The 26,215-nt window shown below is 35.8% G+C and overlaps 1 protein-coding gene across 5 annotated transcripts in view; it reads left to right on the forward strand.

Moving 5' to 3' along the window:
* The window catches only part of EML5 (EMAP like 5), a 126,885-nt gene that overhangs the window by 75,135 nt on the left and 25,535 nt on the right, over positions 1-26,215 (forward strand). For 4 of the 5 annotated variants that reach the window (XM_054691758.1, XM_037503740.2, XM_054691764.1 and 1 more), the window contains exons 22-30: positions 11,227-11,379; positions 12,089-12,220; positions 13,528-13,616; positions 14,426-14,602; positions 16,449-16,650; positions 17,592-17,718; positions 20,320-20,334; positions 23,746-23,824; positions 24,755-24,884. In XM_054691758.1, the coding sequence (XP_054547733.1) occupies positions 11,227-11,379; positions 12,089-12,220; positions 13,528-13,616; positions 14,426-14,602; positions 16,449-16,650; positions 17,592-17,718; positions 20,320-20,334; positions 23,746-23,824; positions 24,755-24,884 (1,104 nt within the window). The remainder of the gene's footprint in view (positions 1-11,226; positions 11,380-12,088; positions 12,221-13,527; positions 13,617-14,425; positions 14,603-16,448; positions 16,651-17,591; positions 17,719-20,319; positions 20,335-23,745; positions 23,825-24,754; positions 24,885-26,215) is intronic. The other variant, XM_037503741.2, reaches the window with a different exon arrangement.

The following is a 26,215-nucleotide window of genomic DNA, read 5'->3' on the forward strand; positions in this document are numbered from 1 at the left end:
GACCTAGTTTATGGTAATTTGTTATGGAAGCCCTGGGAAACCAGTAGTGTTCATATTCCATTTCTACAGGAAGTCTTTAGAGTAAGCATTATTGTACAGTCAAAGCTTTGACTGTAACCCATAAAACTTTAGAGAAGTAAAAAATAAAGAATACTTTATATAACCTGTATTCAGTTAAAATTAATGATTTTAACTGATTCATGTATTATTTTAAAATTTGGAAATAATGGTTTTACATCTACACTATAGGTATTTTGGAACATAAAATTAACATAGAATTTGCAAATCAGATTATTTGGATACAATGAATGTATATCCTTCAAGAATTCTAGTCTATCCCTGAGTCCCAGATACAAGACTAGTCTCCTCTGCCCTGAGAGCAAGTGTGGTTTTATTTTATTTTTCTAGTTTTCTGGCCTCTTTTTATTTTGATCCCCAGGGAGTTTTCCTAGTTGTTGATGTTTTTTAGTGATCTTGGCTATGCACTTAGAAGGATTCTTGTTTGGTTAATATTTGCTTAAATTCAACTTTCCCACCTGCTCTATTGCCTGCACCCAACAGGCTGAATAAGTACTAAGTAAAATGTACAGCTGTGAGGATTGGTCTTACCACTGCTGTTTCTCTGCCCTCCTTTGTAGTGGAACTCTTCCAAATAGCAGACACCTGCTTCTCTATGTTTCCACAGCAGTTAACTTCACAGATTACGCCAGTTGGGTTTTCATATCTGTTGGTCCATTGAACCTGCCACCAATTTCTCTGTCAGCTTTTGGTCATCAGCTTGCTTGCCTCACAGTAGTTTTTGGTGAAATTGATCATTTCTTTCCTGAAATACTTCCTCTACTTGACTCTGTAATTCGTGCATGCTCCCCCTATTCCCCACCTCTGCCCTACTTTACTGGCTTCTTTGTCTTATTCCCTTTGCTGGCTCTGCTCCTCCTTCATACCTTCTACTTGTAGAAATCCTCCAGAGTTCTCTTTCTGGCCTTCCTTTTGTCATGCATACAGTCACTCTTGGGTGGTTATATCAGTCATAGTCTAGTCAAAATAAAGACATTAATCATTTAAACAGGAAACTTGTTAAAAATTTTATTTTTAATTTGTATTAACATAATATAACAATTTATAAGTTTCAGGTATGCATCATTGTAAGTCAATTTCTATAAAAGCTCAATTCTGTTCTTCATCAGACAGTGAATCTCTTTTACTTGATTTACTCTTCCCACTTCCCCCTTCCTTTATGGTAACTACTAATTTGGTCTTAGTCTGTAAGTATAAAAGTTTATTTTTGATTTAATGTCACTAATCATAATACTCTCTAGATCCATATATGTTGTTACAAGTGGCAAGATTTTATCCTTTTTTTAATAAGTGAGTGTATTTCATTGTGTGCATGTGTATGTGTGTACACATTGTCTTTATCCATTTATCTGTTGAAGGTCAGTTAGGTTATTTCCAGCACTTAACTACTGTAAATGCTACACTGAATATGGGGGTGTGTATATCTCTTTAATTAGTATTTTTATATTCAGGTAAATACCCAGAAGTGGAATAATTGGATCATATGGAATTTCTACTTTAATTTTTTGAAGAACCTGCATTCTGTTCTCCAAATAGATGTACCAGTTTACATCCTCACTAAATATACATGTGTCTCCTTCTGTTCAACAGGGTAAAAGTTGGTCACCTCCTTAAAAGGCTATTGAACAGAGCTACTTGCCTGAGTGGCTGAGGGAGAGTGAAGCCTAACTTCACTCAGAACTGTTTGGAAAGGGTGAAAGGGTGTGAGTACCATCAGAACGCTGTCTGTCGATGGTGAGGAAGCTTGCCCTAGGAATCATGCCTCAGTGGAGCCAAGAGAGTAGTCACTGTGTGAGGGAAAAGCTTGCCAGAGCTGAATGGCAGGTCACTGCTTAAAGACAAACTTTTTTTTTTAAAGATTTTTTTTTTTAAGATTTATTTATTTATACAAGCACTGGGTACAGTCAGAAGTGTGGGAGGGTGAGAGAATTCACCAGAGCAGGGAGCAGAACAGGCAGACTGACAAAATACACTGCTGAGGGGAGCAGCAGGTGTGGCAGGAGAGGTCTGTCGCACCATGTGGGACCCTCGCCGGCGGCCAAGGATCGAACCGGTGCTGCAGAGGCAGCAGGCAGCTTTGCAGCCCAGTGCTCAACCGCTGCACCACTGGGGAGGCCTTAAAGATTTTTTTTATGCATACAAGAGCTGTGGTGTATTGTAGGCCAAATGTGTGGGGAATGGTGAGAGGATTCACCAGAGACAGAGTGGGGAGGAGAACTGGTGGACTGACTGAAAGACACTGCTGACGGGAGCAGCGGCTGCAGATAACTTCGTAGTGCTGAGACTTAACCCCTTGCACCACCAGGGAGGCCCCATGCTTAGAGACAAACTTAACTGAGAGCAAAGGCTGTAAACTCTGAGGATTGCTGCTGTCTTGGCAGAGCATCTTGCTGGAGGTTGCAGATCGCAGCTGAATCATTATGGCTATTATGGTGGCAGTAGAGAATCTCTCTAGAGATCTCCATGGGGGCCGCCACTGTGGAGAATGCTGCCAGGCCCACCTTTGCCAGTATCCTGACTCTACAGGCAAAATCATATAGTAGAAGAAGGATAGAATCTTTTCCTGCTTTGGACTTACAGAGTAAGCACTTTTAATTGCCAAAATTTAGCATCAGGTGACAAAAGAGAAAAGACCTCAATAAGGCCCAAAGAATGGTAGGTTTAGAATTAAAAGCTAATAAATAAATAATTAACTGGTACGTTCTGCCCCTTTGTCTAATTAGCACCCATATGCATTTTTTATACAGTTAGAACTTCAGTACAACTACAGAACTAACCTTTATGTTAATATTCTAGCTGGAAAGTTTCTACCCAAAGAACTGCACTTACCCTTGATAGAAGCAGAAAAGTTCTTATATAGTGTTGCTGACTATATAAATTACTCTCAGATTCAGTCATCATCTTCCTGAAGATTTTTACCCTAAACATTAAGTTGAAAGAATAGGTAAACAGTACACACACACTATATATATATATTTTTTTTTTTTTTTCACTCATGGGATGATCCAAAGTTACTGAATGATCTCAAATATCAACATCTCTTTCTCTTTTCTCTAGTTGCTATTGTTTTCCACTAAGCTTTACTGCTGGTCCTGGAAGGACTAAGAGCATTAATGTGAATCTCCTATCCCTTCATGCAGCAGTAACTCAATTTCCCCTTTTTAATCAGAATTGATCACTCAGCCACATGAGGAATAACCCTCTTCTTTGCCTGCTGGTTCATTGGTATAAGGACATGGTCCACATGGCCAGGTGACAGTTTCATATTGCAGTACAATAGAAACATCGTTATGTGCCCTTGGAAAACATTCTCCCTTCCTATAGGATCTAAGACTAAATCAACAAATCTCACCATTACCAGAATGCATAATAAAATTTGCACATTGATTGTTAGACATAATAGTGAGAGAGCCACTCCCACTTCCTCCTCTTCATTTCTAAATCCATACATGCTGGCTGTGAGGTAGACAGCACCACATGGTGGTCTGTGATTCAAAGCATATACCACATCCTATAAGATAGACTCCCAGTCTGTCTTTTAGGATGGTGTTTCCCAAATGGTGCCATAAATTAGTCTTCAGCAAACCAGTCTGCTTCTCTCTTAGCAGCTATCTCTGAGTGAGAGAGTGTGTGATAAAACCCCTTAATTCCATGGGCCTCAGCCTAATGCTTTCCCATATTTTGTTGTGAAATAAATTCCTGGATGAGAAGAATGGAATTTTGTGATGGTAGATAAGGTATCCTATGTATCCACCAATGGTGATGCTAGCGAAGACTTTGGGGCAGCGAAGACAAATCCAGAATTCGTATCTGTTCCAGTGGAAAGGAATCTTCTCCCCGACCAAAAAGGAAGAGGTCCAATGTAAACAGCATGCCTCCAATGACTTGAGAGGGCTCTCTGGGGAATGGTTCCCTAACAGAGGATCAGTTGGTGTCCACTCTTGGCACATTAGACAATCAACAGTTGTGGTGGCAAGATCAGCCTTGGTAGTCAGTCCATATTTTGAGCCCAAGCATAGACTCCATCCTTGCCACAATGGTCCCACTGAGCAGCTGCCAGTGGCTAAGAAAGGAGGCTGCCTGATGTGCACAGAGACATACAGCTTTATCCATCTCTGAGTAAGGAGGGCCCCCACTGCATTCAATACCCTTTTGTGAGCATCCTGGAACCTAGGACACAAAATCTTCACAGCCTGGTCCTTTCTGAGTTTCACCCACACATCTAGTTCTTGTATTTTCTAGTCTCCAGTCTTCCAATCCTGTTTCTTCTAGTCCCTAAATCTTCATCCATATTATCAACAATAGCTAATGAATCACTGTAAACCTGCCCATCTGGGCATCTCACTGTACAAATGGAAAATGATGTGTGCTGCTTGAGTGGCTGCCCACTGGGAGGTTTTGCCTTCACTGTTGTCAAGGCTGTATTGGTCTCAGGTGAATACTGACATATTATATGGAAACATCTGTAAATGTCACTTAATTTTCTTATTTTTCAGTCAATTCATCATAAAGGGTGCCCATGAGGCCATAGGTATAGATTGAAAGAAAAGGTATGGCAGCAGGATTTATTCTTGAAGGATTCTGAGTCACCTGTTCATGCCTATTACTTGTAACTTCCAGATCTATCCAGGCCTATTCTTTTATTTGTTGTTTGTGCTTGATGATAGATTGCTGTTAAACCCAGTCTTCTGCTAGCTTGGTCATGTAACTCCCAGTTCATTATTAGCTTAGTACCCATGGTCACTTGATATTCCATAGTTAGACACCTAATTTACTCTCTAACAAGGACTAGTAGTGAGCCATAAGCTGCTTCTCAACAGAAAATAATAGTTATCTCTGAAGGAGAGCATGAATTTTTCTCCCCAATCCATGAAATCTGCGGTATGATTCACCTTTAGTAGCTTTCTAGAGACTTGTACAGCCTCCCTCTTTGTCACAGACCCTCGGAGTACCATTGGATCTGCTGAGTCAGGAGGCCCAGTGGAAGATGAGCTTGCTTTCTCTTCTTCTTCTTACCAGAAACTGGAAGCCTTATAAGTGACTTGATAGATGAGTAGAAATAGCTCACTCAAATGTGATATATGTTGCTTCCAAAAAGGCCTATGAAGCATTTTTGGTCCTTCTGTTACCAGTCAGTGATGGGCGGTGCAGCAACTTGTCTTTTGTCTTGGAGGAAATACCTTGACATATTCCTGATTCCTGTATCACCATAATCTTCACTGAGGTGGCAAGTCCCTGCATTTTTGTGGGGCTATCTACCACTCTTTTGATCCACTTGTGTCTTACTAAGGCATCTAAAGTACTTGTTGCTTCCTGCTCCCCAGATTCATTCAGCATAATGTCATCAATTTAGTGGACCATTGAGATGTCTTGTGGAATGTCAAGATGATCAGGATCTCTGTGGACTATATTATGGCAGAGAACAGGAGAGTGAAATAGCCCTGAGGCAAGGTGTACACAGATACCTGCCAGGTAAAAGCAAACTGCTTCTGGTACTCCTTACAAATTGGTATGGAGAAAAAAGCTTTAATCAGGGCAATAGCTGCATGCAGAATGCTAGGGGAGGTGTTAATTATTTCCAATAAAGATTGAATGCATCTGGAAAACTAGCTTCAATTGTAGTCACCATCTGGTTAAATTTATTAGGCATTGAAATTATCTAAAATCCATATTATTTCATTACAGACCAGATAGTGAAGTTTAAATGGTGATGTGATACATATCCTCACCCCAGCATATTTTGAGTCTTTGGTGGTGTCATTAATCTTTACAGTTCTCAGACTTGTGGTTTTGCTTCTGGTATGCTGTCTTGGTAGAGAGGAAATTTCAAGGGTTTTTCACTTAGTTCTTTCTGTCAGAATGACCCTTACCTCATGTATCATAGAGCCAGTATAAAAGATTCTACCAGATGCCAAGTATATCTGTTCCAATTCAGGAATCTGGGAGGGGCCACAGCAATTTACACTTGAACTGAGACTCCATCTATCACACAATCACCTCAAGATTCCCCTTTTGCTAGTAAGCTATAGCAACATTTTGTGTTTTCAGGAATTAGTGTCAATTCAGAGCCCATGTGTAATAAGCCCTGCAAGTTTGGATGTTTCAGTCATCCTAGTAAATGACCATGGATTCTGGAAGATTTACATTACATACTTGTGGTATGATACAAGGTCCATTCTCAGTCTGACCTGACCTTCCCTTCAGTCATGGTCTGTGAGTAAAGATCTCCTTTGCCTTAATGTGGGATTATGTTCCAACAAGCCCATTGTAAATTGAAAAAATCTTAAAGTGAAAAATGCATTTAATGAGCATCATACTTAGCCTAACCTACCGTTCTACATGCGTAGAACGTTTACATTAGCCTACAGTTTGGCATGGTCATCCACCACAAGGTCTATTTTATAACAAAGTATTGTATCTCATGTAATTCATTGAATACTGTACTGAAAATGAAAAACAATTCAAAATTTGAAGTACAGTTTCTGCTAAATGCATTCCACTCAAGCACCATGATAAAGTTGAACAATCCTATGTCAAGCCATCTTGAGTTGGGAGCCATCTGTACACATTTCCCCTGCTATCTAAAAGTAGACTGTTCCCTATTTGCTATGTATGGTTTGTTAGGTTGTTTTATGAGGTCTGGGAATGACGAAATGTTTTTCCACGTAATTTTGAGGTCTGGGAATTCTGAAATATTTTTCTATGTAATAGTGTTCCCAGACCCCCACAATAGCCTATCAAATCATATCAAGTGAGAATATCTTACTGTGGGATAATGGGGAAAACCTGTTTATGAATTGGCTTAGGTTTGAAGACTGTTTAAAAATCTGTGACTTTCCATTTTAGTGATTTAGGTCAAGTTTTTGGCCATCGGACCTGGAGTTTCTTTGTTATGTAGATCAAATATTAATCTAGTATCTGCTTACTTGTTTCATTCTTAGAGACACCATTACTTTTTTTTTTTCAGTTTTTTGTTTTTTTTTATTGGATTCTAGTATTATAATATCCACCTTCATCCTGGGCACACGTGACTATGCAATTTTGATATATCTGTTAGAGTTAATTTTTTTGAAGCAGAAAATTTTGTGATGTGCTCTCAACCCCTTGCCAGACCCTGCAGCTGGGCTCCTTTCATGCACTTCTAGGCAGTTCCTCAAGTTGGAGTCACTAGTGATGTCCATTTACCCTTGTGTTCAGAATAGGCAGTAACTTCTTCCAATTTCTGATTGGTTTATTGGTTTTCTTTTTGTTGAGTTATATGCGTTCTTTGTAGATCATGGATATTAACCCCCCTTTTGGGATGTATGGTCCACAAATATTTTCTCCAATGCAGTAGGCTGTCTTCACTTTAGTGAGTTTCTTTTGCTATGCAGAAACTTTCTAGTTAAATGTAGTACCATTTGTTTACTTTTGTTTTTGTTTCCATTGCCATTGTAGTAAAGTTCCCAAAGACATCTGTGAAGTCAATGTCACAAAGTGTTTTGCCTGCATATTCTTCAAAGTATTTTATAACTTCAAGTCTTATATCCATGTCTTTAATCATTTTGAATTATTTTGTGTGTGTGATGTGAGATAGTGATCTAGTTTCATTCTTTTTATGTGACTGTACAGTCTTTCCAATGCCATTTTGAGACTTTCAGAGACTTTCATAGCTGAATTTTTATCAGGTGTTTTAATTATTTTTTCATATTGTTATCAGTTTTTTCATATGGCATTAAGTATTACGTGATATGTTTCTAACAAGAGCATGCGTTGTTAAACTTTTTTTTTTATAATAAATTTTATTTTTATATTCCCCCATACAATTGCAAACGCCCCATTCTGACCCCAATCCTTCCCCTCCCGCCCCCCGAGACACCATTATTAACCACAAATAAAAATCCCCACAGGCCAAAACATTAATATTTTCAGTACATGTCTGCTGCCCATTTTGGAAAAAGACTCTTGAGTGCTGCTTCTTGACCTCTGCTCTGCCAAGATTGTCCCTGTTGAATCCTGGAGCCCATATTAATAGTGACATCTCTTACTCCTGACTCCATAGGAAAACAGTCACAGATCATTTCAAAGATATGGGTGTTGCACTTAGATTTATGAATTTCTCAATGCTTTTGTGAAGAAATTGTTTTCTAGACTTCGGAGGTATGTTTGGTGGATGGGTATTCAGGTTACATATGAAAAACCTATCTCAACACTTTTACCTCCCTAAACTTTTGGATTCCTTCCTCTCCATCAGGGTGCACCCATGCATCTAATTCACCCCACCTCCTGATTTTGTAGATAAAGAATCACAATCATGCCCGCTTATTTATGTATCTGCTTTTGAACTATAATAGCTGAGTTGAGTAGTTGTGAGAGAAACCAAAAGGCCTGCAAAGCTGAAAGTATTTACTATTTCATCCTTTAAGAAAAAGTTTACCACCTTCTGCCCTAGATCTTGCTGGGATTTGATTGAAATTATGAGTCTGGTGACAGCAGAAGAGTGCTTGTGGTGGTTTTTCAGAAGGTTCAGCATTCCCTTGCAAGTCATCTGCTCCAGAAAGTTTTCTCAGGCACAGGAGAACAAACTATTTGCAAAGGCCAGTGAGACTCAGAGAACACAGCAGTTTAAAACACATTTCAGTTTTATCTGAGTCCAAGCAAATGATCCCATTCAGTTGCTGTTATAAATTTGCAATCTACACAGTTAAATGTTGTATTTAATTTTCAACAATATCAACCCTGCCAGAGGTTTGTTTAGTCTTTCACTGGACGCTCTCTCTACTCATATTTGGACTTGTGTTGAGAGTTTAAAAACTGAACTTGTGACTTCTTTCTGTAAAAATGTTCCATGCACTCAGTGGAATCCCTTGCACAACAGAATTCTTGAAGTGGTCAAGTACAGCAGCCTCTTGGTGGTTACTTTATCTTACTAAGTGGATACTTGATCACATACATCTGCAGGAGATTACTATTTGTTAGCCAGTGTTAGCGTCCTGTTTCCTGTTGGCAGGGGCTCAGCACTGTAAACAAGCCCATAACCCTGCATGACTAAGTCAATTCCAAAGATCCTCTCCAGTGACAATTTCAGTCCCAATTCTGTATGAGTCAGAAGACAGAAACCACCTCCCAGTAACTTGAACACCAATTGAAAATTTAACTTGAAGTATTAGTGGGCCTCCCTGGTGGCGCAAGGGGTTAAGATTCAGCACTGTGAAGAAGTATTCGTTAATAGAAGATCATTAATTACTAAAAGGGGTAAAAGTGGACTCTACGAGTATAGAAATAACTGCAGAAAGCACCTATCACTAGAGGTCTAGTGAACTATGAACAAGGAATGAACTGAAAGGAAAGATGAACCTTCCTGTCTTCCCCCAGGCTGAGATTCACATCTCTGGAGAGGGAGCAGGTGCCACAGGAACACACAACCTGCCAGGGGAAAAGAAACTTGCCAGAAGGCTCATCTAGGAAACCCTCTGCTGTGGTGGCTGAGAAAATACGCCCTCCGTGTCCCCACCTATCCCTGTCCCCTCACTGATCCACCAGCTCCAGCACACTAGAAAGAAAAAAAAGTTCCTTCCTCCTGCTTTGACCTTACACAACCCCCTTAACTCCCTCAGCATGCTCTACTAGGAAAAATCGTCCGCTGGCAAAGGAAAAATGTCTATAGAGTCCCGATCCAGCATCAGAGAGTAGGAAAAAGAAGGGTGGGTTTGGTGTTGAAAAGCAATAAGTTAATAGCAGACTTTTATCCAGTTTCATGGTTGTTACTGTCTGTATGCTACTACCCCCCACGTTGCTTTCTCTCCCTTGAGCTCCAGAAAAGTATTAATATATCAGACTGACTCCTTGGTGTCTCACTTGGATTTCTCCTAAGCACCTTAACTTAATGGCTACAAAACCAAACACATCCTCCCCTAAGTTTTCCTGTCTCAGGAAATGACATCACCATTCAATATGATACCACTTTAGCCTTGATTATTTTTTTCTTACTTCACTCCTACTTGGTCAGATTCCTACCACTGTCTTCAAAATGTATTTAAATCCTAACGATCTCTCCTCACCTCCACCACTTCACCCTAGCCCAGATCATTATCATCGTCTCTCTTTTTTAAAAAAAGATTTATTTATTTATGTATAAAAGAACTGGGGTACAGGGCAGAGGTGCGGTGGGGGTGTGTGAGAGGATTCACCAGAGACAGAGTGGGGACAGAACAGGCAGATTGACTGAAATACACTGCTGAGGGGAGCAGCGGGGTGAGACCTGAGAGGTCTGCTGCACCTTGTGGGTTGTGCCCTGGGATCAAATTCATGCTGCAGAGGCTGCGGATTGCTTCAGAGTGCTGTGCTTAACCCCTTGTGCCACCAGGGAGGCCCATCATCATCATCATCTTTTGACTCAGGTCTCAGGAATCAAATCCTGTATTTCTTCGTTACGAATGTATACTTGTTAATTAGATGACCAGGTGTCAGTTCATTCTGTAACAGTCTTTCAGTAGAAGCTCTCTCTACTCATATTTGGAATTGTGGTGAGAGTTTAAAAACCTGAACTGGTGACTTCTTTCTGTAAAAATGCCCCATGCTCCCTCCCCAAATTTTATGCAAGTTTCTTTGGACTTTTAAATATGCTTGCTGCATCCCTGTGGTCAGGATAAGCCCGTGTTTTCTGCTTGCCAGCACAGCATAAGCCCTTAGTTTTTGAAATTAATAATATTAACATCATCATTTCTTCACGTGCAGTTTTGGAACATGTGTTGATCTTCCTAGCTTCAACCTTGCCTATGCCAGTCTTTAAAATATGAAAGCATTTTCACAAAGATGGCCTTCTTAAATTTGATTTATTGGAAACTAAAAAGGTGGTAACCTCCCTCCCGAATTTCCACGTCATTGTTTTTCATGTTACTTAAAAATCTCTCATCCCTTCTAATCAACTTAATTCTTTAAAGATAAAATATCAGTAGTTTATTTTGTTACATTCAGAAGAGGACAATAGTTTGTAATTACTGCTTTGGATTTCATACCTCTGATTTCAGTCAATAGATAACTTTAATTATGCGCATCCTTTGACTTGTAATATTGATTTGAGGCCATAGTAAATATAGAAATCCTCTTTGAAATTAAGAATTAAAGATTTTCTGTAGAATTGCCTGATAAATGCTCTTTCTTTTTTAGGTGGGAGATGTTGCTGTTTTTCTCCTGATGGTAAAGCTTTAGCTGTAGGGCTCAATGATGGAAGTTTCTTAATGGCAAATGCAGATACTTTAGAGGACCTTGTATCTTTTCACCACAGAAAAGATATTATCTCAGATATTCGATTTTCACCAGGTAAGATTCCATTGCAGTCATAGTCATATTTGATTATTAACTTGGTCTTGCAGTGAGTAAACATATCAGTGTGTAATTTTTATTATCTACCGTTTTATCTCAGAAATTCACTTTTTTGACTGGAAGAACCGGGTGGTAAGAAAGAAACTATGTATTAAGTCAGTGTCAAAGTAATTGGCTCAGTGCCAGCTCTGTTTTCTGTGTGAAAGGCCCTGGCACTTCTCTTGAGTTTCAGCTTCTTCATTTATAACATGAAAGTGGTTGATGGCTGTTTTCATTATATTCTTAATGCTTTTTAAATTACATTAATTTTACTTCAGTGCTTTCCATTATTATCTATGATGTTAGTATAGTATAAGAATTACTAGTGTTAGGGCTAAATTTACTTACGTTTGTTTACTTCTGCTTTTTCTAATCTTAAAGAGGGTTTTTTTAATAAATGCAAAATATATCAAAATTACATAGTGCATAATTTTTGACATTTGTTTTCCACTAAACTACTTCATGACACTAAAAAACTTTGTTTCATTTTGTTAATTATAATGCATATCTTTTAAAAATATATTTACTATTTGTCATTTGACACGTCTTGTCATAACTTATCAAACAACGAGTTCCTCAAAAAAAAATTAATAAAATAAACTAGTTGTAGAATATTAAAAATATTTCTAAAGGTGGAAAATGTTAAGCAAATATATTTCTATTATAGGTTCTGGGAAATACCTTGCTGTTGCATCCCATGACAACTTTATAGATATATATAATGTGCAGAGTAGTAAACGAGTAGGAATATGCAAAGGCGCTACAAGTTATATAACCCATATTGACTGGGATATTAGAGGTAAGAACTGAAAAACTTACTATGTGATAACATTTTCACTGATTAAGGATAGCTACTTAAGAGAAAAAGGTGATTCAACGGAGGGATTCAAAATCACAGTGAAAGAAAATTACTCAAAATTATTTTCCACTATTTTATTTTACATCTGAAGATTAATGCTAAATTCAGACTTTTTAGCACTTATTAGTGTATTTTCAAGTGATTTTACAGTAAATGATAAATTCTTTAATTTGTAAAATAAATATGCAAAAATTTAATTGGTCGTCCTGGTTTTTGTCAGGTAAGTTTGACATAAATAATAGCTCAAAATTTGGAAAACAGATGTTAATGAGGATTTTAATGTTATTTCTCTGTTCAATAAAATATGTTTCTTAAAAATATTAAGACATAATTGCATAGCATACATAATTTAATGAGTATCTTTACTCTTTCAGCAGAATGTACAGTATATGACAGTATAATAAATTTGGGTCAGTGCTAAAGATTTTAAATGCTCAGTTTTTAAGGACTTTTGTTTCATATATTTATCTACATAAATCTAGTATTATAAATTAGTTTTTCCAAATACGACTAAACAAAATGCTTACTTTTTTCCAAAATTTGTTTCTGATAGCTTTAGAAATGTTTTTATGGGCCTCCCCTGGTGGCGCAGCGGTTGAGCGCTGGGCTGCAAAGCTTCCTGCAGCCTCTGCAGCACCGGTTCGATCCCCGGGAGGGGTCCCACATGGCGTGCAGACCTCTCCTGCCATCCGCTGCTCCCCTCAGCAGTATATTTCATCAGTCTGCCCGTTCTGATCCCTGCTCTGGCTCTGGTGAATTCTCTCACCCTCCTGCGCTTCTGACTGTACCCAGTGCTTGTATAAATAAATAAATAAATCTTTAAAAAAAATGTTTTTTATGTGTGTACATAAAACAGAAGTAGCCTTTACGTATGTACACATGCAAAAGTTAAACCATTTATAAATATAATTGTTTATATAAGGATTAAGCCCAAAGGGGCAGCTTTGGGGCCTGGCTCCCAAGAAGGCTTGCTCCTCCAGATGCCTCTGCCCCTCACGCTCTTGGAAACAACCAAATCTTACCTTAAAGCTAAGGTAAACAACCAAATCGTACCTTAGCTCTGTTCTGCACTGACAAAACTGACACTTCTGAGTATTTAAGAAAAAAAAAAATCAATTGTTCTTATTACATTTGAGTGCAGAAGAAGAAAATTTTTATGTTTAAACTTCATTTTCCCCAGTTATTAGACATCATATCACTTATATGTATTTTTATATGTATATATTTTTTTAATTTTCTTTTTTAAGGAAAGCTCTTACAGGTCAACACAGGTGCTAAAGAACAGTTGTTCTTTGAAGCTCCTAGAGGGAAAAAACAAACCATCCCCAGTGTGGAGGTAGGAAGACCACAGTGCTTGTAATGTTGCTATAACTAAGAGTGATTAGGAAATTGATGCTGCCTCCCGCCGTTTAGTTACATGTGAAACCTGTTCTCAAGCCTGTTAAGCTTTGAATTTTGGATACTGTTTTTGTGAGTTTATTTTATTGGTCCAGACTATGTAGATAGGGAAAGGAGATACTGTATTATGAAAGGAATAAATTGCTTGCATGTCTAGTTAGGTCCTCAAAGCATAAGAAGCATGAATTAGCAGGCCATTTAAGATAGGAGTACTCATGTTTCTCAAATCCTTTGGAAGCTGTATACCTAAGATGCTTGTTGGTGAATTCATATTTAAAGGAAAAGAGAAAGCGTGTTTGGTTTTGTGCCTGACAGTATTAACATTTTTTGACACAGATAAGGAGGCAAAACAAATTTAACATGAAAGCTTAATAAGACAGAGACTATAAAAGTTCTTAATTTCAGGTAACAATTAATTGGAAAAAATGCTTATAACATATTAGAAATTTAGACATGAGATGTAAGAATAAGTTGATTATTTTAAGAGTAAAAAGTCTTACAATCACTGTATGTTCAATATCTGGAACACACAGTAGATATAAGTACATCTTGAATGATATGTTAAATTTTTTATGATGAAACTAGTAGACTTGGGAAACTACAAAACCAAGAGAACTAACAATTTAGCTGTTTTTCTTAAAATTTTAATTTTTCTTGTGTTACATGTAACTACAATGAAAAATACTCAAATTTTGGTTATTTTTTGGTTTAAGTATTACAAATTACAGCTTTTTTTTTCCTTTTTAGGTAGAAAAAATTGGTTGGGCATCATGGACAGGTGTACTTGGCTTATGCAGTGAGGGAATTTGGCCAGTAATTGGAGAAGTCACAGATGTAACTGCCTCTTGCCTCACCAGTGACAAAATGGTTCTAGCTACTGGAGATGATTTGGGATTTGTGAAATTATTTAGATATCCTGCTAAAGTATGTGTTTTTATTTTTAACTCTTCCAAATATAATAGTTACAAAAGCTATTATAATAGCTATAAAATATGGCTATTACATATGTAAGATGTGAGGTGATAATACAAAAGGTTCAGAATTATGTTTCCCATTCTTGATAGTGTGTCTATAGCTTTTCTCTAAAAGCATTAATATAATTTATAATCCCATGTCTTATATATCATATTGTTTTAAGTTTTCTCAATATTGAGTAATACAAATATCACTTTTAGAGGAATTAAGGGGATTTTTATCCTTAATCTTGACGAATAATTTTGGTATTGTTTTGATTAAATATATACCATAAGCAGTAAATATACAATGCCTATACAATTAAAATAAATAATACTAATCTAATGTGATGAATGTTGCAATTATACTAAAATCAAACTGTAAAGATTCTTTGGAGTTCTGCATGCTCATGCTGCTGTGTACTGCTCCATTCTCTTATAGCATTCCTCTATGCAGACTCCTTGGAAGCATTAGACTTTCATGTACCACTAAAATAAAATCTGTATATTAAATCCAGATGCATTTAATTATTACAAAGTTAGATATATGTTATAATCTGATACCAACATGAAGATAAATTGGAAACAGGGCACTAAGTTCATGTTACAATGTTCAGTTTGTGGTGCTCTTAAATAACTGCTCTTATTAATATATTTAGATCAGTACTGAAATGAAACATAAGTTTACAAGTTCTGAGAGAACTCAGGTGCCCACAAAAATATTCCACAAATCTAGTTTTGAATATACTTAGGTGGTTTAGTTAATAAGAATGTGTTCCAATAAAACATTTTTTGGCTAAAATATTCATTTTCAGCATTCTAGATGAGTGGTACAGATACCTTGAGAATAGATTCTAGATATGAGTCCACAGATTCCTTCTTCACTTCATTGTAGCAAGAACCACAAAATTTCAGGAAACTCCCTTTTTTTGTATTTCAACTAGTTTTTATTTAGCTGTGAACTTTATGTAGTATATACATGTTGATTCTCAATGATGCTCACCTGAATCTTTACTAGTGTTATAATACAATGTTATTTCAATTTTAAAGTCATCATTTCCAAAGAATTCACTGATTTACCTATCACTATGTTTTAGACATTTCTTACTTTTAACATACTTGAAAAGATGTCCATCTAAAACCTTTTGGCACCTTGATCTGAATTCACTTCATAGCTTGGTAATGCTAGCATTTAGTTTTAAAAGTTGTTGGTAACACTTTCTTGATATTTAAAAGAAAATACATTCCTGTGTATACAATTTATAAACAAAGATCATTACATGGGTATAGACCAAAATATTTGGTAATTACTTTTTGTTAATATGGCCATATGTTGTACATATATACTTAGGTCTTGACTTTCTCAGTTTGGGTATCTGTTTCCAGTAATATATCTGCATAATCATTGATTTTAATAGATATGTGTGTGTGTACATTGTCATTAACATTACTCCGTTGAACATTTAAGTATTTAAATTTTTCATTGCTATAAGTAAATACTGTGCTAAATATTTTTTGCATATTTTTAGCATATACGCCTAAAGGGTGAGTAAAAGAACATTTTTATGCTTTTGAGGCAGAATATCAAATTGATTTCCAAGTTATCCCATGACACTAGTAATGTCTGATACCATTAGTTGTGTGCTGTCTTCACCAGGTTTGGGAATTATTTTTTGTTCTAGTGAGTTTAAATAATTTTATATTTTTAACAAATGCCTTGATTAATTTCCAATCATGTATTAAGAAATTCAAAGTTATAACTGAAAGTTTTCAGGCAATAGAATTTCTCAAACTGTTTGAATCTTTTTTATCTTTAGGGAAAATTTGGGAAGTGTAAGAGGTATGTGGCCCACAGTACACATGTCACAAATGTTCGCTGGACTTACGATGACAGCATGTTGGTCACCTTAGGAGGAGCAGATATGTCATTAATGGTTTGGACAAATGAAATGGAGGGCTACCGAGAAAAAAAGCCTTGTGATAGTGAAGAATCTGATATAGATTCTGAAGAAGATGGGGGTATGTCATTTTGAAATATTTTATGTTAACAGAAACAGAAAAAATTAGGACAACTGATTTAAACTGCAAAAGTCATGGCCTAGTTTTTTTGGTCTATTTAACACCAGAATTGGTTCAGTGAGTCAAAAATAACAGGCTAGTATGTATTGATAACTTAGATGTTCTTTATCTACAAATGTATGGTAGTCATAATGTTAAATTTTATAGTATTGAATCATTTTAAAGTAATTTTGATTATTTTCCTAATATGCCAATAATACCAGCTCATCATGGAATTATTAGAAAATACATTTTGCAAGAAAAAATAACTACAGCATCCATAATTTGACCACTCAGAGGTAACCTCTGTTAAAATTTTATAGAGTTGAGCGCTAAGCTGCGCGCGGCCTCTGCGGCGCCGGTTCGATCCCCGGCTGCTCCCCGGCCACCGGAGGAGGGTCCCACATGGCGCGCAGACCTCTCCTGCCGCCCGCTGCTCCCCTCCGCAGTGTACTTCGGTCCTTCTGCCTGCTCTGCTCCCCGCTCTGGCTCTGGTGAATTCTCTCGCCCTCCCGCGCTTCTGACTGTACCCAGTGCATGTATAAACAAAACAAACAAAGAAACCAGCAAACAAATAAATAAAGCATGCCTCTATAAAAAAAAAAAAAAAAAAAAAAAAAAAATTTTAGAGTATACCCATACTGTACCAAACTGTACATTTATATACATTGTCTTTTTTTAAGAAAAATGGCATCATATTGAATTAATTAGTTATGGCCTACTGTTATCTATTAGTAATACTTTGAAAACATTGTTACATATTAAATATTCTTCTACACCTTTTTATTGGGTATATTATTTCATAATTGGGCTATAACACAATTTCATACTTTATCCACTTTATTGTATAATAGGGTTCCTCAGTTATAACTTGGAGAGTAAGTCTTATATTTTGATGGCAGGCTATGACAGTGATGTTACAAGGGAGAATGAAATCAGTTACACCATCAGAGCCTTATCAACCAATATTCGCCCAATGTTTGGAATCAAGCCTCATTTGCAACAAAAAGAACCCTCAGTTGATGAGAGGTAATAATCAAGTTTAAAACTAGATGAAGAAAAAAGATGTTGATGTTAAAAATTTATTAACTGAATGAAATATTACAAAAGCTAACCGTGATATGCTTTCATTTTACAGTTCCCAACACCTCTTAAAAACACATTTGGGTCAAAAATAAAACACTTTTTGGACGTGACACTAGCTTTTCCAAGTAGTTTTAGGTAATGATGCCACTCTATGAAGTCTGTATGATTAAAGGAATATTACTTGCTAGCTTTTGTAAATATGTGTGATGAGGTTACAGGGGATAATAAACATTGAATCTAATACCAAGTACATTTTAGGAAGCACATGAGCAGAGATATGATTAAATTTTAAAAAGATCTTGCCATCCATATGCCCTTAAGTGAGGATAGAAAATCATTATTTCAAAAATTTGGCAAGTATGATTCTCCTATAATGGTAATTATTGGTCTTATATATAGAATCAGCAAATCAAAAATAACATGTACACAGCAATTTTATGAAGAGAGAGAGCTGGGTGACATATCAAGAAAGGAGCTGTAAACCTGATGCTTAAAAGTCATTAGGGAACATGCATGTGGATCAGTGATGGCTTGGAATTCATTTTACAAAATGATAAAAGAAAGATATCCAGAAACATCGGTGAGGAACAAAGGGGGAATGGGAAGGGGACATATCATTGACCTCTTCTATAGAAAGCTGTGACAAGGAAAGCTTTATGATGAGAAATTAAGAGTATTTGAGGGAAAAGATCAAAATGAAAGGGAATTCACTCACTATAAAGCAAAATTTGTAGAAAATTCCAGTGATTGTATAGTCAGTGAGGACAATCCTAATGGGTAGAAATACTTTAAGAAAGCCTTAGCAGAGGAATTTGAGTTTGCACCTGTGGGTTGACTGTCTAATGCAAAGTAAGAAGTGGAAACAGTGAGGTGTGTGGGGGTGTTGGAAAAGGGAGAAGCAAAGATTCTGTTGAACATCCCAATCCAGAGCTCCCAGGAAAGTTCTGGATGGTCATGTTTCATAGCTCCTCTCCCAGGGGCAGGGTTTGCTGATGGCATAATAGTTGTTACCTTACAGAAAGGGGAGAGAGGGTGGGCACTGATTTAGTCATCACATATAAAGAAACAAATAATTAAATTAGATGTATATTTCAAGAAAGCTGACCACACCATCATGTAAATACTTGCACAGGATTCAAGGGTGAAGCAACTTGGCGGGAGGGGGTATCATATATCACATAGGGCATGGTTTCTGGAGTCCATTAAAATATTCTTTTTTTTTAATCACCTGAGAGTTGTGTGACCTTTAAAAACATTTTATTCTTTCTAAGTCTCAATTTTCTCAGAGGTAAAATGAGCACTATAATCCCTAAAATATGGACTACTTCCAAGTTTAAATGAAATAATATATATAAAGAATTTAGGTAGTAGGTCTTCACCAATAACATCCCTCTCTTGGGTGAAATACAGTTAATTGAGGAGATACCTGGTTAATGCTGAAACACTTCCTGAAATTAAATACCCACAAAGTAATAAATAGTACCTATATATCAATTCAGGAAATACATAGTAAGTATGCATATGTGGGTGTTCCTAATTAAGAGTATTTGTAGGATAATGCTTAATTTTTCTTAAAGGAAGTTATGTCTCACAGGTGATTTAAAGCAAAAAGCATACAGCGAAGAAAGAACTCTAGAGGTTTTCATAAATCATTTTCATTTATTGATTTTTTTAAAGAAAAATTATCATTTATCAGATTAATACATGATATCAGAAATCTAGATAGTCTGTCATTCATGGTGAAACAGATTCATTCTCTCCTCCACACACCTCCACCCCCATTATTGAAGGACAAGCTGTCACAGATGGAAATATTTTACTGCTCATGAGAAAGCTAACACTGTCATAATTGAGTCTTTGCTGTTAGCTTGCATTTTTTGCAACTAACTTTATCAAAATTATTTTTTAAATTTTTTTGTATTTTGTTTTTAATTTATTTTACAATTTCACCTCTGCTGCATTCTTTTTGCTTTTGTTTTCCAACTCACCTCTGTTGAATTCTTTTGAAAATGCCAAGGCAAAAGTCAAATGTGAATCACAATTGAGTCCTTATTTTCAAAAAATAAATAAATCATGGGAGAAGAAAATTAAGAGACATTTTTTACCAACTTTGAATATATTGATGCAGAGATATGCTCTTTATAAGTAATGTTTCATGTTTTAAATATATATATATTGCCATCAAGTATGAAACAAAATATTTTATAAGTTCTTTTTTAAAATGCTTGTGAGATAGCTTATTTGCTTAGAAGGAAGATAATTGTGGTTGATAGTTTTGTGGGAGTATAATTTTTCCAAAAGGACTTGCATAATTGTATGTTTTCTTCTATAAATAATTTGTAGCAAATTTTCTTTTAATGTGTTAATAGCCAAACAAATTTCTGATGTTTTTTAATAAAAATTTGCCAAACATTGTAACTTAAAATTTAGGTAATTTCCTTACAATTCTGTTACCATGTTGCCTTTATTCTGTTTACTAAGTTACTATATTTTATTCTTCATCAATTTTCATGTATGTTTCCTTTTTTCTTGTTCCTTTTGAAGGCAGGGCATAGTAAGGTAAGTGTTCTATTAAAGAAAATATCCTAAAATACACTCTCTTCTGTTTTGATTTTACAGTATTTTAAGGTATTGATTATTTTTTCCTTCCTCTTCAACATTAAACTACATTTGTTGAGAAAAAATTAGAAAGGGAATAGAACAAATCCTGCACCATATATACAACATGTAGATGTTGTGAAGTTCTTCATTTGATTATGACTTTTCACGAACTCATACTCTTGATAGTTTTAGTTTTCCTTAAGTTGTACAGGCTAATAAAAACTGTTAACTTGACATGTCAGTGAAAATATGGTTTAGTTTATGAACCTTTTAGTTTATATTTAATGTATGTTTATGATAGCCATTCATTTAAAAGTGTTAACATAGGGCAGTGATATTTGTATGTTTAATAAAGTGGTATGTACAAGAAAGGGCTCTTTGGGGGTACTCTTCCACCTGCCTGCCTTTAGAGAGATGAAAATGTCTTCAGTGTCTGAAACAGGACAATGTGGAATTGGCTAGACTGTTTTAGAAGTTTCAAAGAGATACCATCAGGAAAACCCTGGGATATAGTAGCATTTAGACCAGTTTTTATAGAAACTCGGGTATTAGGCACTCATTTATTCCTGAAGACAGCGGGGATCCGTTATCTTTCTTAAACAAGTGGTATGTACAAAGATAAGAGTCTAGAGTGTGAGGTCACTGCAAAAGAGGCCCATGTAAATCTTACACTATTTTAACAGAAATGAAACATTCATATCCATCCTCATATCTGAAATAGCTTATTGATTATAAAATAGCTTATTGATTGATATCTGCATTTTAAAGCAACATTGACAGTTTACAGTGGTCTAGAAGGAGGCACAGGATGAAGGAACACTGGAAACCACTTCTATAAAGAGTAATTAATTGCTCTGGGATTCACATGTTTCAAAACAAGGAACTAACTTTTTAAGCTGCTGTTGCTACCCTGGTCTGCAGCACTTGTATAGAAAAGACCCCCAGCACAGAATGTGTTCCGGGGAAATTTAGATGACCATGTGCCTTCGGTGCTACAAAGAGATGCTGAGGCTGTGTAGAGGGGTCCTCTTTCGAGTGGGAGGTCAGATGAGATGACATGTCTGAGTCCCTCCACTTCTGTTTATCATTTTGCTGTTAAGGGGAACTTTGTATTTTTTAAGTTACCTCCTTTACTAGCAAAATCCCAGGTCCAACATAAGTCCTCAGTGACTTGGGCTGCCTGACTGACCTGGGGTACCTCTCTGGTCAGTGTGGGAGGAGCATGGGCACCTCATACAGGCTCCTTAGTACAGTGCCACTGGCCTTCAGTTGTTAACATTTCACAGCCTGTTCTTAAAATTAAGCTTCAGTATTTGTTTGAAATTCAGATTGCAATGTGGAAAATTAAAGTGACAGACTTTAATGTTTGCTGTTAACATAGACTGTGTTGAATTCGCACTTGTTTTTCTTTTTCAACCTTTTTATGATTTCCCTGCTGTTAATAGAATAACTTATCTTTCCACATATATAGTAACAAATAAAAAGCAACGGTCCTTTAATATATAGTTTCTCTGTATTAAATTTGTGAAGTTGTTTTATTATAGAAGTATTTAAAATTCAAAGTTGTGCTGTAATCTCTTCTCTTTTTTTATCTGCTGCTGGAAAGAGGTTCCAGGTAATCCCTCTCTGTGATGTTTGATGAGACCCTTTTTTTTGTATTTTTATCATCTTTCATATTTACCATTAATGAGCTATGTTCTTTGGTATGCTTTATTTACCTCTCTTCAGTTTCCCACATTTTTCTTCTTTGAAATCAGTAATGAGTAGCATCTTATTTATTGGATTTATGCTACATAAGTAACCAAAATGGTATCCATTCAACTTATCTAGTTTTCAAGTTGTGTAATTTTATGTAAACAATATCTTATTTAAATTAACTTTAAAAAATTAAAATATGCTTAACTGTTACAAAGGATTATATAGATAAAAATCACTTGTTTAGTAGAGCTGTCAGATAACACTGAATAGTTCACCAACAAAATTCACTTGAAAGAAAAGACTGCTGTCATTCTTTAAAATTATCTTAGCAGAAATAATTATAAATGCTAAATATAAATTCAAATATATTTATTCCATATAGACATTTAAAAAGTATATCAAAAAGGTTTGAAATCAAAATTTCTGCAATGATTTTAAAAATTTGTTGTATGTTCTTGTAAGTGCATTTTATTTTTGCACCAGTTATACTTGTATAGTTTTATTTATTGCTTCATATTCCATAGGAAGATACATATATTTTATACTGCATGTTCAAACTGTAAGACTTCATTTACTTTACATAACTTGAAAATCATTTTCAAAATGCAAATATATTTTATGCCTTTAATGGATTTATTCATAAATCTTGGCATTTTCCACAGGAAAGTTCATTGGTATTGTTTCTTGACTTAGTTGTTAAAGATTGAACATTAACTTAAAATTTGGAGTGAAGAGTTGATACATGATTCATTTAGATTTGATTGATTTAGATTCAGTGTTCAGGTTATTAAATATTTGAATAATGGCTGTCTGAGAAAAAATAAACTAAATGATGTGGAGATTTTTTAAAAAGGAGTTTGAGGAAAGAGCCTCCACATTTAAATTGTTCAAAAAGGGAACTCTACATCTAGTGGGGCATTAAAAATATCAATAGATCCCAGACTAATAGTGGAAACAGTAGAGGGGATGAGATTTGAGAACTGTTGTATGGGGAAAGCTGGTAATGTTTAGTAAACGGTGAGAATAAGAGAAGAGAAGGAAATGGAGCCAACAGTGATCATGATTATCTTTTATGAAGTACGTGTTTTATAACACTTTGTGACTGTAAAATGTCTTGCTTGAGTAACTGATGGTGATACCATTAACCGAACTAGGGGCATCAGGAAGAAGAGGAAGTAAAGGGCATGGAGGAGCAGGTAATGAGCAAAAATTTGAACTCAGACATATTTTATGTTGCCAACAGGGTAGAAAATTCACAGAAATACTTTCGAAATAACTCAGGAAGAATGTATTGAGTACCTACTGTGATAGACAGTGCAAAACAATAATGCAGGCTTTGTTGATAAATGCTCCCCATTAAGTTTTTTATACATAGAGCTAACTTTTGGATATTTGTTTATAAGCAGAGTGCTGTTGTGCTGTTATTTACATTATGAAACCTATACACCAAAGAAATTAAAAGTAAATTGAATAAAATAACATTAAAATAACATTTGCATTCTACCCTCCTGCTTTAGATGTGTGTAAGAAGGATATGATCTAGGGAGGAACAGAGAGTGGGCTCAATTTTGTGAAGGTGTGTCAGATGTCTCTCTCCAGAGGGCGGGGGAGGGAGGCTCAGCAGAGGCAGCAGGGGTGTGTGCCTCTCCTCATCCCACCTCCCTGTTCCAGGCCCCCTGTGAGCAGGGCCCCACCACAGCCAGAGAAACTCCAAACAAACAATGTTGGCAAGAAAAAGAGACCTATAGAGGTGAGGAAAACCCACTCCCCCTTGTTAACTTGTACTTTAAAATGTATCCAGAGTTATTTTTATTTCCTTTTTGTAAAACACTCAAATCTTGTCACTAATTTTTATGAAAATAAATGTATTGAATAATTTTTTGTTTGATTGTAAAGTCAGCTTAACTGTCAAATCCGAGTCTTGATATGCTGTTTTTCAATTTTTTATTAGTCTTTATAAGTTGAAGGTTAATATTTATACCAAGCCAGGAATATTTATTACCATGTGTGAGTTAGTCACTGCAGTGTTCAGTGAAGTCTCTGCTTCCCTTTCTGTCTCTGCTTCCAACTAAAGAAAGCTTCCACAGTGGTTGACCCAGAAGAAACATCCTCCCAGGCATTTCATAGCCCTAATATCAGTAGCTAACAGCAACATATGCTAAATTAGGTCAAAAATAAAGCATAAAGCCTTACAAAGTTGATTGAAAATGGATACTTCCAGCAGCAGAATTATCTGCCAGAACTTCAGCATGAGTTATCAGAGATGGTGTGAACCATTGCTGATGTATTCTGTGAATCCTTAAAAAGTGTATCATGTGGACTTAATTTATCATTAGTTGTATATGCAGTTTAGATATTTTGACTAACAGTGATCACAAATTGAAATTTTCATCTTTTGGACAAAGTATCCCGATGTTTAACACATGAAATCTTAAAAACAAATTCTTGGAAGCAGAGGTCTTGTGATATCCTTTTCATTTTTATTACTGTATAGAAAAGTGTGGAGTGTATTTCAGCTGCCCCAAACAGATTACATATACAAATATGTCTGACTTAATTTTATGTTTGACGCATGTAAAACATCAAAATGCATCCTCCACTTTGACTGTATACAGTAGTGTATGTAACAAAACAATAGTGAACATTTAGATGTCAGAGATTGTCTTTCTCATTGTTATAGGACCTTGTATTGGAGCTTGTTTTTGGCTATCGAGGCAGAGACTGTAGGAATAATGTTCACTATTTAAATGATGGTGATGACATCATTTACCACACTGCATCTATTGGAGTTCTGCACAATGTTGCTACAGGTAGGAAACCCTGACTTTTTTCACCCTCCGCTTTTTTTAATTTAGAATTTTTTATCCAACATGTAAAACTATGCTAAAACTAAGTAATTTTTAAAGTATAATTGAGTCCGGAATATAAATATTCATACTTTAGAACTTTCTACCAACATTTCAAGTAACCCAATTTACAGTATTGAGAGTATAACATAGCAGAAAAGGATTTCAAAATGCAAAGTGCTAATAGGTCTCTATTAGAAGTAAAAGTGCTGTATGTTGAAACCATGTTTTATAGTGAAACCATTTGTGACTTTATTCCTTCATAACCTTAACATAAAAATGGATGGCTTACCTACTTTTTTTTTGTGATAGTGGCTGAAGGAATATGTGGGGGGGGGCAACGTGGGAAGAGGGAGGAGGGTGAGTATTGTTCTTTCTGAAGTGTTAGGAAGATAACTAAAGAAGCTGCTTACCTGTGGCTGTTTAGTTCAAAAAGATGAGAAAATATTTCTTGATGCTTATTTAACTCTGATTGTATTGTTAAAAGCAAGTTACGATCCCTCACCATCATCTGATGACCCATAAATGGACTGAATAATCTTTTTTGCTTGGGTACCCAAACAAAGCATTTTTTGTATAATCCTAGTGACATTCAGTATTTAATTTCAGTAATTAATCTAATTTGTATTCTTTGCTCTATGTAATTGCAGACTTTCTAGAACCTGGAAGTTGAAAAATAAAATCAGATTTTTCTAGTCCAGACATTTCTCTTTCCTTTAATATCTTTACTCTGAATAGGTAAAGAGTGAATTATGTGAGGTATAATCCCCAACCCTTGGTCAGTATTAATCATCACTGTGGCCTTTCTGTTTTGGTTTCCTCAAGAAAGAATTTACCAAGATCACACATAAATTAGTGATGAATTTCCATTTAATAATAATAAAATTCCATTTAATAATTTCTACATGGTAAAAATACCACTTAGAAAGTCCTCTTTAATTGAAACATCCAATATCCTTCAAAGAGAGCAGAGTAAGAAAGCACAGCTAGAAGATGAATGTGTAAATATACTTTCATGTTTATGCTTGTAATTTTCTTTATTTCTAATTTCCTGATTTGTAATTAATCACCTTACTAATGATGGGATGTACAGAGAGGACTGAGGGAGGACTAGGCATCTGCTCCAGTTCTGTTCAGTTGGTCTCTCGCCTTAGGCTACTTTGTTATGTTCACAGTGGAGGAAGTCTAGTTCTGCTAGTTGATCTACAAACTTAGCCAATAGCACATATAAGTACCTGTTCCTTTAACCAAATTCCCTGGAAAATATGAAACATTTCACTTTAAGAAGAGGTTTT

This window comes from Talpa occidentalis, unplaced genomic scaffold (assembly GCF_014898055.3).
Source record: "Talpa occidentalis isolate TD23 unplaced genomic scaffold, MPIMG_talOcc4v2.1 talOcc4.11, whole genome shotgun sequence".
NCBI classification, from domain to species: domain Eukaryota; kingdom Metazoa; phylum Chordata; class Mammalia; order Eulipotyphla; family Talpidae; genus Talpa; species Talpa occidentalis.